General features: G+C 44.6%; 1 protein-coding gene and 1 long non-coding RNA gene across 2 annotated transcripts in view; both read right to left on the reverse strand.

The window, feature by feature from the left end:
- Positions 1-16,363, reverse strand: part of CTNNBL1 (catenin beta like 1) — a 55,670-nt gene extending 39,307 nt beyond the window's left edge. Inside the window, exons 1-4 of the mRNA XM_055722056.1 lie at positions 16,206-16,363; positions 7,904-8,092; positions 5,352-5,458; positions 3,239-3,380 (exon numbers count right to left, since the gene is read on the reverse strand). Coding sequence (XP_055578031.1) covers positions 3,239-3,380; positions 5,352-5,458; positions 7,904-8,092; positions 16,206-16,235 — 468 coding nt within the window. The 5' untranslated portion in view covers positions 16,236-16,363. The remainder of the gene's footprint in view (positions 1-3,238; positions 3,381-5,351; positions 5,459-7,903; positions 8,093-16,205) is intronic.
- On the reverse strand, positions 189-3,232 carry LOC114017447 (uncharacterized). Its single transcript, XR_008734132.1, has 2 exons — positions 665-3,232; positions 189-585 (listed from the first exon to the last, which is right to left on the reverse strand). It is a non-coding gene; the product is annotated as an uncharacterized LOC114017447 (long non-coding RNA).
- Positions 16,364-18,980: the final 2,617 nt, after the last annotated feature.

An 18,980-nucleotide genomic window follows, 5' to 3' on the forward strand; every position in this document is an offset into this window, starting at 1 on the left:
TTAAAATATCTTTTCTTAGCAAGGTTTCAGTCATGACTTATCTAGTCTCAGGGAAGACTGTAACAGAGCTGCCTGTCCTGGTCCCAAGCTAACCTATGTCTAGGTGCTGCAGAAGATGCGTATCAGTAAGACTACTACTTTCTTTATACTCTACAGCACTCCTGAATGAAGCCAATGCCATCTGTACATTTTCTTGATAGGTAGATGTCACTTCCAGTTGCAGCTGCCATTAGGAACCAAACGAAGGGTGGTTACTCCTCACTGGGCAGTCACTCGTACTGATATAAAAATATAGACAAAGATGCCAGGGTACAATTTTTTAAAGCAAGCTGGAGCACAACCCAATAAGCGAGTTAAGAGAAAATAACCTGCCTTACGTTTATTCTGCAAAGAATCAACTATTAATTAACAAAAGCTGGAGGAACAGGCCAACAGGAGCCTCGCAAAGTTCAACGAATCCAAAGTCCCGTACCTGGGAGGGAACAAGCCCATGTGCTGGGGATGACTGGAGAGAGCAGCACAACAGCAAAGAATCTGCAAGTTCTGGTGGACAAGTTGAAGGTCGCGCCACTTGAAGGTATGCCACTGCAGCGATGAAGGCTCATCACCAACTGCAATGCATTACAGAGAGCAAAACCAGCAGGCCAAGAAAAAGCATTCTTACCTGCTGCTTGGTGCTTGTGAGGCTTTGTTCAGTTGTGAGCTCTCCCAAGGAAAGAAAGACCTTGACATACTGGACTCAAAAGAGAGTGGAAGACCACCAAGATGCTCAGAGGCTAGCACATGACATATGAGGAAAGACTGAGGGGATGGGGCTTGATCAACCCATGGAAGAGAAGGCTAAGAAAGGAGCTAACTGCCAACTACTGCTACATACTGGGTGATATAAAGACAACTGAGTCAGATCTTTCTGAGAGGGCACAGCAAAGAACTCTAGCAGTCAAAGGGGTTATCTTGCAGGGCATTCCCGTCTAGGGAGCTTCTGTTGAGGCTTCCAGTGGAAGTATCAGCTGTCCTATAGAATTTAGGAGATAGAAAAGCAAAACCTCACTTGAAGCTTTTCTGTCTTTCATTAATAAAATCTTGTCGGTGATCATCTTCCATTCACATGTTTTGTGTAAAACTGCATGAATCATTCCGCAGATTATTTGCTCCCCCTGGACATGCTTTTGTCTCCTTGCGTTAGTCCCTCAAGACACTACACTTAAATCACATCTGAAGAGCCATTTGTTTTGTTCTCTCCTTGAAAAGCTCATTTTTAAAATCTTTTTGTTTGTTTTGACAAAAAGTCATTAGAAAACTCAAGCTCTACCAATTTAGTTTTACGTCTAGATGTATCACTTTAATAGTGTTTCTACTCTGTACATAAGCAGCAGCAGCACAACGAAGAGGCATTACAACAGCCTGTGTCTGCTTCCAATGGATCTGAAAACACTTGAGTAGTTTTGTAACAAGAAATATACTTTTCCCAAAATTGCAATTCACAGACCAAATTTCTACCCGGTAAACTAACTGACAGGCAAGTTGCAAACCAATTAAAAAGAGTTCACAGTAGAAATACTGACAAGTCTTTGACAGCAGCAGTGGCCCTAGGACACAGCTTTTCACGGCTAAAGGACAAAGCAAGCCGTATTCCTGTGCACACCAGCCATGAACCAGCTCTGCTGTCCCAGCCAAAATACCCGTAGCTGATATTTTCCCTGTGAATTAGATATTCAGTATAAGCTTTTAATGCCACGCACACAGCAAACAAAAAGCCTGCAGTGTCTAGCAAAAAAATAAGTAATGAAATTCTGGTAGCTATGAAACTGGTTATGTATGGTAGGTGTTTCCCACTGTACAACAGTAAATTGTTAACAAAAATTTACTCGAGAGTAATTCCCATTACAGGTCACAGATAAGGAAAGCTGTGGTGGTTGCCATTTTGCATGGACCAGCACTCACCACATCAAGGTTCAGCTAAATACAAGTTGCAATACCCACACACATACGCAGTGCTTACTAATATAAACTGGTATGTAATAAAATATTTATGTTTCATTTTTATCTTCTGATCACTATACCCACTTAGAAAGAATTAATTATGAATTCTTAATACATAGTACTATAAAGAAATGTGCTAAAAAAGAAAACCAAGATCTGTTCATCGGGCCACAACATTTCACACTAATAGTCCTTTTAACACTGCATATTTCAGAGCACCTCAAAAAAGCTGGTATTACCTCCTTCTTTACACATAAAGAAGTAAAGAATAAATTACTTTCCTAAGGCCATGAGTCAATAAAGACAAAAAACGAAAAGCCTGCTGTAGTCCAAGTCTAAGTCCAGTGCCCTTTCCATTGGGCTTCACCACTCCCTCCATTCACTAATGTTTGTCAGGACACAGACACGTGATCTCTCAAATCACGTCGTGCATTTTCCAGCTTAATCTACTGTAGAATGTTTTACAAGCAGTGCAGGCTGAGCTCTGCCTTTAAAGACTGCACAATGGTAAGCCAGGCATAGTTCTGCATCAGCTGATGGCTATGCATCAAGGCACCAAGATATTAAAAAAATGACACTGTTTTTGTTTAAAACTACCAAAGTCTTTAACAGTATAGACAGAAAATTCTCTGAGATGTTCTCAGATCTGCAGAGGAACAAGACACAGATGTACACAGGGATCCAGTTCAGTGACCCAAGAACCAACTGAGCATGGAAATATCTCTGGGTATTTACATAACCAGACAGGCCACTCACAACCTCAAGCTCTCAGCACACCAAATTAAAGGTATTGACACATGAAGAATATGTTACATTTACAAATTAAGGTGTAGCACTGTGGTGAGCTAGTCCATGGCAAATAGCTGAAAGCATGACCGCTCAGTTCTCAATCAGATTCATTTTTACCAGGGGCTATTCAGACAAAGTCTGCACACAGTTCAAGGCTGTACGCTGCTAAGCCCATACCTTAGCTTTTCCTGTATTGTTCACACTCTCACGCAGCCACTCAAACCTAGATGAAAGGATCATAAAACAAGAAAGGAGAGTAACAGCACTGAAAAAAAAAGAATCAATATTACTTGAACAAAGAAGGCTTTCACTTGGAAAAAAAGAAAAAAAAAAGATGACATAAATTCAGTGCTGTGCAAAAGAAGAGAAAAACATACATCCTGTTTTTACAGGTTCCTGTGTAAGAGATTACAGAAAACTCTGTAGAAAGCCTCTCACATGAGAGCTGCTTTAACAACTGAAGGATATCTGTGTTGTCGTGTCCCAGCAACCCAAGGAGGGACTGAACAGCGTTCAGCTCCACCAGCAGGTGATACAGGTCTGGCATCGTTGCAATCACATGCATTTCCTGAATGATGTCATTTAAATCCAGTTCAGACTCCATGAACCTGAGGAAAGACCAAAAAAAATGGTGGGTAAAAAGGCACAAAGTACATCAATTATGTTCAAGGCACAGCACTTTTCAAGGCAGAGACCATCACCTTCAGGAGATACCCTGTAAGACTCATCAACCTACTGCACATGGCCCCAGCATTTCTGATCCTCTGTGGTCACATCATCACTGAGTCCAGAACTACTAGAGACAAGACGGCCTGTGCCTTGTCCTGTCCTATGCCTGCCCCTTGAAGTTTAACGATGCAGTAGGATAAGCCGCCTGCCATTGTTTAATCCCTGCTAGCAACCAAGTACCTGCAGCCGCTCACTCACTCCCCATCCCTCAGCAGGATAGGGAAGAGAATCAGGAAAAACTCCTGGGCTGAGATAAAAACAATTTAATAATTGAAATAAAATATAAAATAATAGTGATACTAACAACTATTGTAATGAAAAGCAGAGAGAGGAAGAGAGGAATAAAATTCAAAAGAATACCCAGTGATGCACAATGCCGTAGCTCACCACCTCCTAATCGATGCCCAGCCAGTCCCTGAGCCGGGATCAACAGTCCCTGGGCACCCCCTCACCCAGTTTATATACTGAGCATGATCTGTGGTATGGACTATCCCTTTGGCAAGTTTGGGTCAGTTGTTCTGGCTGTGTCCCCTCCCAATTTCCCGTGCCCCTGAAGCCCTCCTGCTGACATGGCCCAAGAAACTGAAAAGCCCTTGACTTAGTATAAACACTACCCAGCAACAACCAAGAACACCAGTGTGCTATCAACTTTGTTCTCACATCAAATCCAAAACACAGCACTGCACCGGCTACTAAGAAGAAAATTAACTCTATCTTACCCGAAACCAGGACACCGTCCTACTATATAATTTACATACAGTAAAATAAGCAATTCCAATTCTGTAAATCAGTTCTAAAACTTAAAAAGTTTAAAAAAAATAATCAAGAGGCTGTGGCTACACATGAAACCCTCCTGCATATAAAATAAATTCTCCAGAGCGATGCACCTTCCCTAGCTACCACATATTAGTATGTGGGTTGTATTAGTCTGAATTAAAGCCCATAAAAAGAATTTGGATAAGGGAAAGAACCGCAAATTGGAAAAAAAATAACAGCACTCAAGTGTAGAAAGAAACTCATTTAACATGAATAACAAAACTCCATGAAAGGAGGCAGAGGCTCACTAGACCCACAGGTGTGGAAAGAAACACACACAAAGCCTGGCTTTCAGACCCCCTCCAGCCGTTTCGCTCACCACAGCACCTGACAGCTCCATAATATGAAATTATTTCCTTCCCACACACACCGCTGACTGCATATGCAAGCCCAACACCTTCATACAAAAAGACAGCATGAAATCTTTAATTACCTGTAAAGTGAAACTCAGCAATCCAGGATCTCAATCTTTCAGCCCACCCCCAAAATACCTACCACGGGCCCATCAGTGAGGAAGAGACCACTGCTTGAAAACAGTCCTGAAAAACGAGAGACCCGTGGCATGGCTGGTGACCCTCTGATGCCAGCTGCCAAGGGGACTGATGGGGAGAGCTCAGCAATGCTCACTTTTGAGACCCAAGCCACTTACCTAACTGAAAGCTAGCAAAACTGATGGAATTTCTGCACTTACAAAATAAAAACAACAGCAACTTGAGTTTTAGTACTGAATCTGTACTTCACAATCTATAATATTAACAACAGCAAAAATTTAATAATAGAACCTTTCCCTTCATTGCTAATTATTCTCTTTGTGCTGCTAGCTACATACTGGCCACAACCAGGGTCCTGATAATGCTATTTTTAATTAACAAAGTTAGTTTCAAATACAATTTAGAAGAACTACATGCCAATGACTGCTGTTACATAAGCCTTATGTAACTGAAATGTCTGTATATTCAAGTAATTGATTTAGGGCTGAAACCCAAAATCAGAGGAAAAAAAGGGTAACAGAGAGGGACTAAGCATAACCTTACTTCTCTGGATTGTCAGGAAACTTGATCCGCAGCTCCTGGTTTTTGTAAGATCTCTTCTCAAAGGTGAGAATCATCTTCTTTACTGAACTTTCATCCAAAGGTTCCTCCTAACCAAATCCAAAAGGGCAGAAAACAAAGCTTTGGATGGCTGGAACAATTACACGGCAAAACACAAAAGCATGAGTACAGTGACGTGGGGAGACAGCAGTCGGGGCCAGACCCCTCAGGGACAGAGGGCAGCCCCCAGCAGCCTCACTGCAGAAAGCTGCCAAGACACGCATACACCACTGCTATTCACTGGCTTACTCCAACTCTGACCTGAGCAAGCTCCCCAAGAGCAAAATCTTCTAATTCAGGTTTTTATAAACCAGGGGTTTACCAATGTAAGGTTCTTTGGAAGAGAACCAGAAGAGCTTCCCTATGCTTTCTGAAACCAAGTATCAAGGAAAAGAACCCCAGTTTTGCAATGGCTCATCTTCCTTGAGCTGTTCTTTTTCACCTATTCTTACCTGGCACCATCAGCATGTACTGGGGCTTTTTGCTGCTGACATATTAGAGTAAACCTGCATTAGCAGTTTATGCCCAGGGATAGTTCCCTTTCAGAAGTCCACTGTGCTATTTCTTTTTGTAGGTTACATTTAACTGCCCTGAGTTTATGTTCTTTTGTATTTTCCTCACTTGGGTAAGCTTTCACTTCTATTTTAAAGCCTTTTTCTGAAGAAAAATAAAAAAATCAATATTTTACTCTAGCACTTTCTTTTTATTTTTAAGTTCTTCTAAGGTGTTGCTCAGCTGGCATTATACACTTACTGTTCAGCAGTAACGTAACTTTAGCTACCTCCCTGACACCTACAAACATGATTCTGTTGTTTTCCTTGTTTCAGGATTTTAATGCACATCTTTAAATAAAACATTGATGGTCTAGATTTTCTTGTGTAATCTCTTGCCTCTCCTCTATTCAGCTTTGTTACAATCACTATTAAAAAGAAGTTCTCAAACAAAAAGCAAAAAAAACCCTGAACCCTTCCCACCGTAAACAAAGTATTGTGTTCCATCCCCCTGTTCGGGATTAAATCAAGAGTTCTTTCTGGTGTTGAAGATTCTTTGGTTAGCGACTCTAAGCAACAATCTTATATGAGAGAGAAAATTTATATTTCTTCAGCAAACTCATTTACAATAATTACCAGTCCAAGCTCTCCGTTATTATTGGATTTCCTATGTTCTCAGGCCCAACCTGTCTTAGCACCATCCCACTTATGTCACCATCCCATTCAGGAATCAATACTACAGTGCCCAAAACACATCACTCCTGCAATGGGATTTCAGTCCACAGAGATACTGTCACACATGCTGATGTGGCTTCCCTCTGTTTCATTTGATTCTTTGCTTTCTCTAACACAGATCACTGCAATATCTCCAATTAGGATCAGCTTTGTATCTATTATTTAATTTGCATTCCCTATTACCATGTCTTACAGATTAGCTTCTTTCCATCAGATTTACTGGTACAAATTTTTTGATGGTACTTATATTAACTGCATTTCAAGAAAATAAACAAAGAGATTTTGGTTCTAAACAAACTTGGACTTCCAGCCCTTAAGATGTCTGGACAGGAGAACTCCACTTGACAAAGACAAGGGACTTGTACACTGCAGGAATCCACAAGACTGGCCAGTCAAGAGGACTTTCGGCTGCATCCATTCATCCTATTGAAGCTCAAATGCTACAGAAATCCCGAGTTATCCTTCTCCACTATCAGCAACCACTGTCATGGCAATAGCTCAACATCAAAAAAACGAGGGAGATTTTCAGAGACAAATGCTAGCAATGCTGTATACAAAGGACAATGATACTTTACAAACCTACATGATTTTGCAGTGGTGAATATCACTTGTTTTTTTATCAAACAGGACACAGGCAGCAGGAAGCAAATATCTTCTAGATTTATACCAATCCATGTGTCACATTTATAAAGTGATCTTTTCCCTGGCCCTTGGCAGAAAGGCCAACGCTGCATTGGATTTCTGTCTCCAAGGCTTGAAATCACTTACTCTTGACAGCTGCTACCCCCCTCCTCTGACCCAAGACCTTTCCTGTATAGAAGAATGTTTGTTTATTTGCTGCTGCTGCAGCAGCACAGCTACAAAGACAGAGAGAGTGGGAGAAGCTGCATGGCTGGGAGTACTGATGAGAACAATAGAGTTAGGAAACCGGTTACAATAACAGAAACTATTTCCTAAAGATATATTTTAGCTGGTTTGGGTATTCCCAGCCTAAAGCAGAGGCTAGGCTTGAACGCTTTCTCCTTCCCCCTCCCTTTTGCCCTCCCCCTTTAAAGCTTCAGAGGATATCTTTGAAAAGCCCTGTTTGAAATTAATGAACAAGCTGCAGGGCAGGACAGTAAAACCATAACCTTAAGCTGTATGAGGCATATGAAAATCACCAGTTGGTTTCATCATCTCCATGGTAAGAAATGAAAATCACAGAGAAGTGATTTAGTGTTTGCTTATTTCCCACTGCCTCCCCTTTCCCACAGGACACCAGTGATTTACCTCCTCTTCTTCCTCTTCTCCATCCCTCTCAATTATCTGAAGGAGTTTCTTCTTCTCATCATCAGTTTCTTCCAGTGCAACAGACTCCTCTTCCCTGTGACGACTGTGCTCTCGTGCACTAGCTTGTTTCCGACGTGCTTTGATTTCTTCTTCCTCTTCATCACGGGGTCTTTTTGTCCCTCTGTTAGGCTAAAGTCAGAAAAATAAGGTGAATGAATACAAGTCTTTTGTGACCCTTGCAAACCAGAATACCAATATTACAAGACATACTGAGGAAATTCTTACAAGTTGTTTAAAATACGTGCTTACACAACGCTTAACAGCTCCAAAAACACTTAACAATTCCGAAAACTGGAAAGGAAATTAATTTAGTGAAGTGGAACACCACATGAGTAGATGAATGTTTCTGCCAAGAGCTATGTCAACATCCTACCTTGTTTGATCTATGAACACTGTTCATGGGAAAATATCTTCATAGGCAGCAAAGACCACTATTTCAAAGACAAGAAGTGGCCAGACTGAACCGCTCAGTGACTGTGCAGCTGACCACCTTAAGGATCTGGACTCAGCTAAGTCAGCTGAGACAAACTCATCTCTTAGACAGAAGACCAATGAGCTCAAGCAGGTAACAGTGAAAAACAATTTTTTACCCACCTCATATATGAGAATATATTGAATTCTTGACTGCACCCTAATTCACCTTGACTTTCCCCATCCTTCTGTCTAAAGTTTGCTGACACTTGCGTGCCGAATCAGAGCCTAATTTAGAGTATGCAGGACAGGAGTATTGTTGCTTGCTGCAATTCTGCAGGGTCTTGGCACCAGATTAAGTGGTGCCCACACCTTTATGGTTTGCTGGGAACAACATATTATTTTATTCCACAATTTCTATTTAATTGTCCCTGTCAAATTACCTTTAATTTTGACAAGAATAAGTCCATTAATTCTAATCCCATGTTTTAATTTAGGCAAAAAGGGATGAAAGCATTTGCAACAGAAGGAAAAACTCTTTCCCTTCATAAACCACAAGGATATTAAATCTGGTCTCTCCATTTTTTGAAGGACAACCAAGCTGGAACAGGAGTACTCCATTCTCTAACTACAGGAAAACAAAGGTTAATTCTTTACTATTTAAAAGGAGCTTGTGTGTTAAGAACAATGAAAACAGTAAGAAAGAATATTTTTATTTCCTACCACTGCTCAGAAGTTGCCTGGTAGATGATTTCATAACCCCATTAGGTCTAACATTTGTCCAGTCTATTTCAGAAAACATTACCTGGCAGGAAGACACTGCTCTTCTGCTTTGTGGGATCCTTTGTCTAAAATCATAAAAGTCACACTGTGCTTTCACAAACATAAAGCATGCTTTTTAACTGACATTTAGATTCTTCTTGGGTTCAATTCTAAGAAAGATGCAGAGGGAACAGGTAACAGTGCCATTCTCCTGCCAGGCCCAGCACGAGTGTGGGCATCGAGATGGGAATTTCCAGCTCCCCAGCATGCTGGGAACTCTTGGACCTCAAAGGACAATAAATCTGTCAGGCTCAGAAGGCAATCCTGCTGTGATTCCGATTACGATGCACATGCTGCAGACCAACTATGACTGCTTCTCTGCACCACCCAGAGAGCATATATGTATTTTTTTATTTCAGTATAAATGAAAAGCCAGCAAATGAAAGCTCTGCTCTCAAGAAAACTCTGCTTTCAGGATAGAGGTAAAAAAACAAACAAACAAACAAAAACACTAACCAAAAAAGCCCCCCCCCCTCAAAGGCACTTGAAATGTAAATTATCATGAGAAGCGAACTGGCCAGCAGACTGACCAAGATCACACTATTTTCAGGGTTATGGTGTTGTCACCACTTTGAGGAAGATGCAGAATCAAGTTTCCCGGACAACATATTAGCACAAATCAAAGCTCTAGATGTTTGCTCCCAGCCAGACCTACTCAAACTCTGTTATCTATCTCCCCTCTGCCTACATCTTCTCTGCCACTTCCATTATGGACGGTACATTCCTGACTTAAACCTCTTCTGAAGTGCTCCCATGCACTTTTAAAGCAATTACTCAGCTCATAATTCAATAGCCGTGAAGCAGAAGCATAGCCAGAGATTCTTTGAAATGAAAAATTTATTTGCTTGGAGGGTTTTGTGGGTTGGGGGATTTTTTGGTGGTGGTGTTTTTTTTTAAAGCAGATTCCAAATACTTATCTTCTGGGTACATTAAAGTATAATCTCACATAGATCCATTTGGAAACAAATGTGTCATTGTCAACAACTAATAATTCAAACCTGCCCCAAGCAACCAGCAACCCCATGAAGAAAAAAGGTGCTCTTCTAAATGTCATTATCTGAGGAAAAAACTTCAGTAAATATGTTATTCCTTACTCAGTGCCCTTAATGGCACATAGGTCTCTGTCCTTTGCACGTCCTTCCATTCACTCCTTGAGAATATCCAATTCATTCTAAACCACCTTTGACAGATTAACGTTACACAGATATAGAAATCAGTGACGTAAGAAATCCTGAAATGTACAGCAAAAAGCCCTACAAGATTTGCCTTCTTGGATGTTCCTAATTTAGGGAGTCAGTCTCATTCCTCATTCTCACTTCTAAACATTAAAAAAGGAACAAAACCCTCAATGAGGCTGCAGCTGTAATGAGGGACCAAGGGAGCTGCTGGTTTGTCAGATGCAAAGTAATGTACCATGGAAAGGGACTACATCACCAGAACAAAATCTAAATTAAAACTCCATCATGAAACCAACCCCATTTCCTCCGAGTACACAATCCTTAGCACCAGAATTTACATTCTGTTTCAATCTCAATTATTTTATCCTTTTTTGTATTTATGCATTGTTGGGGGGGAGGAATCTTCTATAATACATAACAGAAATCATTATGATAAATTATGGAAGTGCCCTGCATGCAATTATTAACGCTGCCAACATATTGGCAATAGACAGTAATTGAATTCCCAGGCAAACGCTATTAAGCAGGCATTAAGGTTTTTCCTTTTGTTATTGATGTTATTCAAAACCTTACTAAGGATATTGCAGTTTTCCAACCAGCACTATTAAAACTAAGAAATAAAGGCGTAAGTGAAACACCTGGGTTTCTGCCCATTTCACATGAGATGCACAGTCATGAACAACTGATTTAAGGCAAGCATTAGCTTCTGTTCATTGATTTTCATCTTTGGTTTGCATCTGTATATTCTAAAGGACTGTTACCAACCAACAAGGATTAAGCACGTACATTGTTGCACTGAGACTGGGGCATATTGCTAAGGAAACACATATATTGTGTCTAAACACATTTAATTAATTTCATAGCTACACACACATCTCCACAAGTTTTGCCTTTCAGGTAGAAAAGAGAAAGTTAATCATTTCATAAATAAAATGTGGGGTTTCTTACTCAGTTGTGCTAAGGTGCATTTGGCAAGAAGATGGAATTCATTAGAAAATGCACAAGAAAAGCATTTTTAAATTGTTTTGTTAGTTAAGCTTAATTTTGTTCCTGTTGAATGCAGTGCATTCACAGTAATTTATTCAGAAGACATTTTCATTTAAATCTACTGCTGATATCACCGCACAAAAAACAACGAATACAAAAGCATTTTTAAAAAGCTGACATTTATAAAATACAGTAAACAAAGGCTGGTGATTGGTAAAGGGAGAATTATCTTTCCATTTCTCTTCTAGTCTTCAGCTATACTTGCTTTGTATGTTAACTGACATATCCTAAGCTGTTACAGCCTGGTGAGAGGCGTCGGGGGGCAGACCTCCTCTACAAACTCACACCGGACACGAGTCCTCATTTGTGCACAGACACGTAATGCGGAGCCTGCCCCTCACTCCTCCAGGCAGCAGGAACATCAGCACCAGCCTTGTGTGTGGGGAAAGCGAGAGAAATGACATCCTGAATCAAGGAACAATGATACCCATGGCCCCTGCCTGGCCTCCCTCAAAGCAGTGACTGCACATTACTATCAGGATTAAGTATCCCGTAGAATCTGATAACGTACTGATTGCTTCCAGCCTTCTCCAAACATCAGGAAGGTTTAGACAAGTCTCAGCAGTAGAGTTTCATATTACTAAGACATCTGCTTTGTAAGTAACCTTGTTACTGTGAAGCTCAGAAATTATTTGTTAATGAAATCTGAAATAAATCTCTGTAAGTGATGCAGCTCCTTTTGCGACCACATCTCAGTCGGCTGCAGTCTGCTCGGATGAGCCACTGCAGAAAGCTACACATTAGCTATCAGTTTAGGACTCCTGAAAGCAAGCCCCAAATCTCCAGAAGTATCTTCACTAACTTCTTAATTTTATTTCCAACATTTGTGATAAACCAGGCTACTATCAATCCTACTTTTCACTGTTTTTTCTTCCTGTAGCACGACACTTCTAGAAGGTGCAGATCAGAGCATTAAAAACTAGAAGAACTGGTATCAGGAAAATCCAGAAATTTCAGCAAGTTCCAAGAGCTCCAAAATCACACGGACTGAGGCAAATGAAAGATGTGCGCTGTACCTACATGGACGCAGATTATTACTTTCAGAGAACAAACCCTGTCCTCTCCAGACTTGCTCATGAGGCTCCAGACCACCCCGAGAAGTACGGCCATCGGGACCCCAGCGGTAAGGCGCACAGGGCAGGGATCTTCCTTCGCAGACTTTGATGCATGCTCCAGTTTGGTAGCCAAAGATAACACACAGAAAAAGTAAACTAAAGATTAATTTGCAACCCCATCAGCGTGCCAACCCAAGTTCTGCAGCGAGGGGCCCACACTCCCTGGGAGCTGAGCTGAACTCAGCCAGGTGCTGCAGACCAGTGATGCCGGTGGATCAGCTGGTGACAGCTCCTCCTTTTAACCCACAGGCAGGACAAGAGCTACCATGGTAATAAGGCTGTAAGCAGTCAACAACCTGCTCAGCTGAGCTGCTTCCGCCATCAGATTCATCAATTACCTTGCAAATGTACAGTAAATTATCTATACCAGCAGCAGAAGTTATTATGTGCCTCTGGAGAAACACAGAGAACCATCCCACTACAAACTGCACTCAACCCATTCAAACAGTGAGCTCGCCCAGCTCGGTGAAGTCAGACCTTATCCCCTGTTTACTGCTTCTTTTGTTATTTGATTTTACTAATATTTCATTAAAAAATTAGCAGTTTGTAATGATCACTCACAGTGGTGAAATCTGCATTTAATGAGAATTAAAATAATCTCCCTTATTCCCTCCCAAGACAATTGAAAGAGATCTCTGAAAAGAACCAGAGTTGGCTTTGTCCCCTTAATTACCCTCCATAATCAGAGACCAGACACAGAGGATCTGGGCACAGTCTTTCTGGGTAGAACAGCAGCAGTATTTAATCAACAGTTTAGACCATCTGCAACTGTTTTGCAGCAACACATAAAGTTTATGGATTCCTGAGCTCTGTATAAACTGGCAGGTGCTGCTTAATTTCATTTTTTGTTGCAAGAGGTTCCTTTTCCCACTCTGACAGACACTTGATACTGAACTGGTGGCACACAGCCCAAAATCTTCCATGACAAGCCTGGCACTAAGGGAGAACCATCATCTTGATTAAGCAAGGGCAAGATTAGGTATTTAGAGGAGACAAATTCAAAACAATGTAAGAGAAAAGTAATTATTTTGGCCTGTGCTGAGGGAAACTGAGAAGACCAACTCATATGCAGCAAGAGATTAAAAATCAAACAGTTGAGGCGCACACCACCCATCATCCAGCCCACCCACCTGACAGCCAGTGCCAGCTTGCAGCAAGGGTGAAGGAGGAGATCCTCAACCAGCCCGCGCCTCAGCCCAGTGCAGGAAAGCTCCCAGACCTGCACTCAAGTTTTCTGCAAGCAGAAAACCAGAGCAGGTGAAGAGCTGCTGTACGAGCCACCCTCCTATTGGAAGCAGCAGCCAGCTGGGTACAGCAGGCAGCCTGGAGCAACACTCCCTTCGTTCACCTGCCACGCACAAGCCAGCATCCTCCCTGTGGCACAGGCCCAACAGAGGTCTGATTATTCTGAATTCTGCTCATTTGGTGGACAAGAACGTACGTTTCTAAAAATGATACAGGAGGGCACCCGCTTCACCCATCTCTACGAGCCGTAGCGGACGCCTGACCTGCGCCGGATGGAAGGCAGCAAAACCTGTTGTTTCCAACTTTTTTTTCTATCTTTCAGCCAAAAGCATCCTCACAGAAGGGAATCTCATTTTCTCAGAATCAGAGCTATTTACGTGCCTTCTGCTCCTCCATTCCTTTCACATGTCTTCACCATTTTACCTAATTCTGGAGGTCTGAATTCAGTGCCACTGAAATCCAACACACTTACTCTGAAGTGTTATCACTGAACAAGAGCCATCTGTATTCAGGTGAGAAACCAGAAGAGCACAGCATCAGGACAAACCCTTCAGGCACAATTTCAGTAGTTGGTTGAAAGCTGCAGAATGCTTTTTCCCACAGCTAAGAATAATTTCAGCAGCAAGGAATGAAATTAAAATTTATCATACCCAGCAGCTAAGCAGCATTTCTTTACCTCTAGCCCCCGCCAGAATACAGCCCCACGCTGTCACAGGCAACTACTCACATCACCGTACAGAAGGCTCAGCCAACAGAAAGCTGTACAAAATCAAAGTGACCAAAGCAACATGGATGCACACTTTCCTCCAGAGCAGAAGGGAATCCTATGAAGGGAAATGAACTTCACAGTTTCAGAGCAAGAAAAAAAACAACAAACAAAACCCCAAACTAGAACCTGGTTAAAAATTTACAACACACAGCAGCTCAATACAGGTATACCTTTCTGCGCCTTAGGTGTAAATTATATCACAGAACAAGAACAGCATCATTAGCCATAACTGAGGCAGAGAATACCAAAGAATTAAGGAACATGAGAAATTATCATTCTAATTCAATACTGAAAAATAACAGAAACAAAAATGGTAGGCAGAAAAATACAAAAGCAGAGCAGATCTCAAAAGAGCAGGACTACACTATCAGCACTGCACAAACGGATGGAGTAGGAAGGATGTTAGAGACAGTGAGCCACAGAAGAAAACGTCCTAGAGCATCCTAGAGAATCTAGCACAGTTCTCAAAGAAAGACTGTTCTTACAGGCATACTCCAGAGAATTTTGATACCACTGTGAAAGGCTGATGAGAAATTTCTTAGATCCAAAGGTAACTTTCCCTCTTTCCCCGTGCATCTCAAAAGAACACATTCTGAAAGTACAAACATGGACCAAACTCTTTTCAGCTCTGAACATGTGGTGCCCCCACAGAATAACACGTACCAGGATGGCACGTAAGAAGGAGTTCAATAATGAATCCTGTATTCTGAATTAAGAAGTTGATCCACTCACGCTACTCCCACACTCAATTACTTACAAAGTAGATAACGTGTTAGAGTGCTTTTCTTACCCACCTACTCACAGGGAAGCACCAATGCTGTTTGCCCAAGAACTAAAGTAAAAGCCAACACCACCACATGTACAAATCGCAGCAAAAGTACCAAAACATTCTTGCAAATCCATGCTCTTGTTCCCTGACCCACAAGAGAACACACTACATCCCCTCTCATGACAATAAATATATAATTTACCACATCTGCTTACAAATCAACCTCCAAACAACAAATAAGCAACAATCACATGTGGAGAGGAGAAAAATACTCGGAAGATAAAAGAAATTTTTTATAAAATGGAAAACTTTTTCAAAATACTTTGGTAAGAATCAAATTAAATGGGTTTTGTCATAAAACTGGTACAAAAGAAGAACACAAGCCATGACACCAGCACAGTGTCATGTGTCACTTTTCATCAGGAACAGGCGCACAGGCGCCAGGACATGGAACCCTGCCCATCTGCGGGAGGAACGGCATCACCAAAGTCACGTTCCTGGAGATCCCCCGGTAACCGGGTCCCACCGGGGCACAGCTCCTCCGAAGCAGGGGAGAGGCCCCGAAAAGTTGGCTGCACCCTAACCGGCTGCGGTGGGAGCGCACCGAGAGCGGCCAGGCACGCCCTGCGCTGCAGCCGGCCCAGGCCCCGCCGCCCCCGGAGCTGCCGTGCCTCGGGGCTACGGGCCGGGACCGCGGCCTCGGCCACCCTCAGCACGGGCCGGCCCGAGCTGCGCCCGACCCTCCCCAGCGGGGCGGCAGAAAGGGCCGGGGCGGGCCCGGGGCCGTTCCCCGCGCACCGAACACTCCCACCGGCGCGGGCGGCCGGGCCAGGCCCCGCGGGAGCAGCCGGGCCCCGTCACCCTGACGGGCCCCGCCGCCGCTCACCTGGTAGCTTAGCAGCTCCCCCACATCCATGGCACCGACCGGGCCCCGCCACCGGGAAACTGTCGCCAAGCTCCGGGGCCGCGCGACGCCGTGCCGTAAGGCAGGGAGCGCAGGCGAGCCGGGGGGCCGCCACTCTGCCGGAAAGCAAGACGGGAGGGCCGCTGCCGCAAAGCGAGCGACGGGAGGCGCCGCACTGCCGCAAAGTAGCGCCGGGAGGCTGGCGGGTGACTGAGGGCAGGCGGCCCTGCTGCGGCCTGGGTGCTGGGCGGGCGTCAGCCGCGTCCCACGGGCCGGGCCGGGCCGGGCCCGGCGGCCACCCCAGAGCCCACGGCTGCGGCAGCGGCTCCGGGGGCCGCACACTGCGCTGCCGCTGGCCCGGCCACCGCGGCCCGGGGCCGCCCCCGAGACCCCCCACCCGCCGGCTGGGCTCGGCCTGGTGCTGCGGCCTGCTCGGGGGAGCGGCAGGGCCGCGGGGCCGAGCGATACCGAGGGAGGCGGGGGGCTGGCGGGGGGGTGGCGCCGGCTGCGGAACGGGGAGAGGTTAGGGCCCCTCCCGGCTGACGCGGGGCGGCCGTGCCCCTGGGGGTGCGGGGGGAGCCTGGGGCCCGGCTGCCGCGGTGCCGCCGGCTGGATGCTGCGTAGCACCCGAGGCCGGGGAGCACAGCACCGCAGCACGGCCCCCGGGAACCGACCCTCCCTGCTGCAAAGCGGTGGCACCGAAAATCGGTGGTTTCTTTTGACACTTTTTCCATAACCACCTGCGAACCTTTCCCGGGGCTGAGGCAGGCTTTGAAAAGCAGAAGGCTGTTGCCAGTGTTTATTGACAACATGCTTCTATTTATATACAGCGTCATTAACCGCTGTCACCTTGAAAACAGGCCAGTAACTGAGCACTGAATGCAGCAGGAGGGGACGTGACGATCCCTCTGTTTGATGAGGTTGTGACAAATAGTTCTGTAATTCAACAAGATGCAGAACCACAGACAGATTGAGGCATTTTTCAATTTAACAAATATGAATAATTAGAAGAGAGTCAACTTGGCCAAAATCTTACAGATTTTATTTCAACTATGCTTTAAAAACCAGTTTTGAGCTAAAATAATTTTTTATAACATAATGATTGTAGCTATTACGCAGTTATCTCGGTGGGAGTCTGCTTTGAGAACACTCACAAAATTAAAAATATATATAATGTTTTCAAAGAAGTGTCTCGCATCCCCTGTTGTTTTAGTGAAATATAGGAGATACCAGTCATGACAAAATTAACTCTACAAATCTGCATTTTAAAGATGAAATAAATAGAAGATAATTATTGGATCATCTGCCTTTCCTTTATTGAGTGTTCAGCTTGTTCACCAGCTGTGAAACCAGAACATTCACAATCACTCACAGACCCGTGAAGATGATGCAGCCATTGGGAAGCCTGACCTGTGATGGTAATAAACACAACAAACCGCTGTAAAACACGTGAAGTGCAGCCGGAGATAAGAACTGACCCTCCGTCTACGGACAGAAACACCAGGCATGGTGATCTGCTTCTGCTCCAAGGTTCTTCCTCCCCGTTCCCTTCCCTTCTGAATTACGTTCTTTCCCAAAAAATCCTCATTCCCCTCCATAATAGCACCTTGAACATGTATTTTACCCACGTGTCAAGGCAGTTGGTGCACAGAATGAAGCGAGCCCTATGGGGGCAGGGCACAGGCTGCACAGCTGCATGCCCCAGCAGCGCAGGACTTGGTGTGCAGCGTTGGCACTGGGGGTGAGGCGCGGCGGGACCACCAGCAGGTGAGCTGCAAGCACCCCACTCTCAGCCCTCTGACGTGTGTCGGGCGGCTGGCCTTGGAACGTGTCAGGCAGCGACAGCAGCCCAGGGTCACCAGGCGTTTGCTGACAAATGCAGACAGGGAAATGCAGCCAGTGCTGCATGGGAGCTGGGGGAAGGCAAAATCGAATAATCTTCAGTTAGGAGAAAAGACCAAACATGAACACAGCTAGTGAGGCTGGCACCTCCTGCCTGGAGCTTCTCATTAGACAAAGGGATAGAAAATGGTTGATTCGCTTCCCTGGGAGGACTGTGAGGCCAGGGGGATGTTCAGGAAAACAAAGTCAGGAATTTGAGAAGTGGCTGCTGCATTAACTGACTTAAATAAAACTTGATAGCCAGGACTCTCTAACCTCATGGGAAAGGTGCAACAGCTCAGGTGCCATTTCTCACCCTGATGGCTAGAAATCCCTTGGAGGCACAGGCCACCACCCCTTGCCCGTGGAGGCGAATTAATTGTGAAAACACTGGCACAGAAAAAGGAACGAATGCGAAGCAGAGGCTGGGTGCCAGCACCTCCCGTCCCTTCTGCTGCGCAGGGAGGACAGTTGAAGCCCCTGGGACACAGCCGGGGACGTAGCTGGAGTGCCGGCTGTGGCAGTGCTTGGCAGGCAGCAGTACTGGGGGGCTGATGGCAGTGGAGGGCAGGTGGGAGCCCCATGGATCCAACAGTTGCTGCGGGGAGGGTCCCAGCCTGCACACATCTGATTCCCAGGCTGTCTTGAAAGCCCCTCTCTATTTGCGACAGGCACCTAGAAGCAACCCGTGAAGGCTTTCCTGTTGCTGTGACCATTTTGCCCAGCACTGTGAGCCCTCGGGGCGCTGGGCAAGAGGAAGGCAGCTCGGGCATGAGCACAGCATGGCGCAGTTGTCACCAAAACAGCCCCCAGCTCTGCCGGCTCCTCCCGTCCCCAATCCTGTCCCCATGCTCTGCCGGCCCCATCACGCTCCAA

Source organism: Falco cherrug, chromosome 10 (assembly GCF_023634085.1).
Source record: "Falco cherrug isolate bFalChe1 chromosome 10, bFalChe1.pri, whole genome shotgun sequence".
Taxonomy (NCBI): domain Eukaryota; kingdom Metazoa; phylum Chordata; class Aves; order Falconiformes; family Falconidae; genus Falco; species Falco cherrug.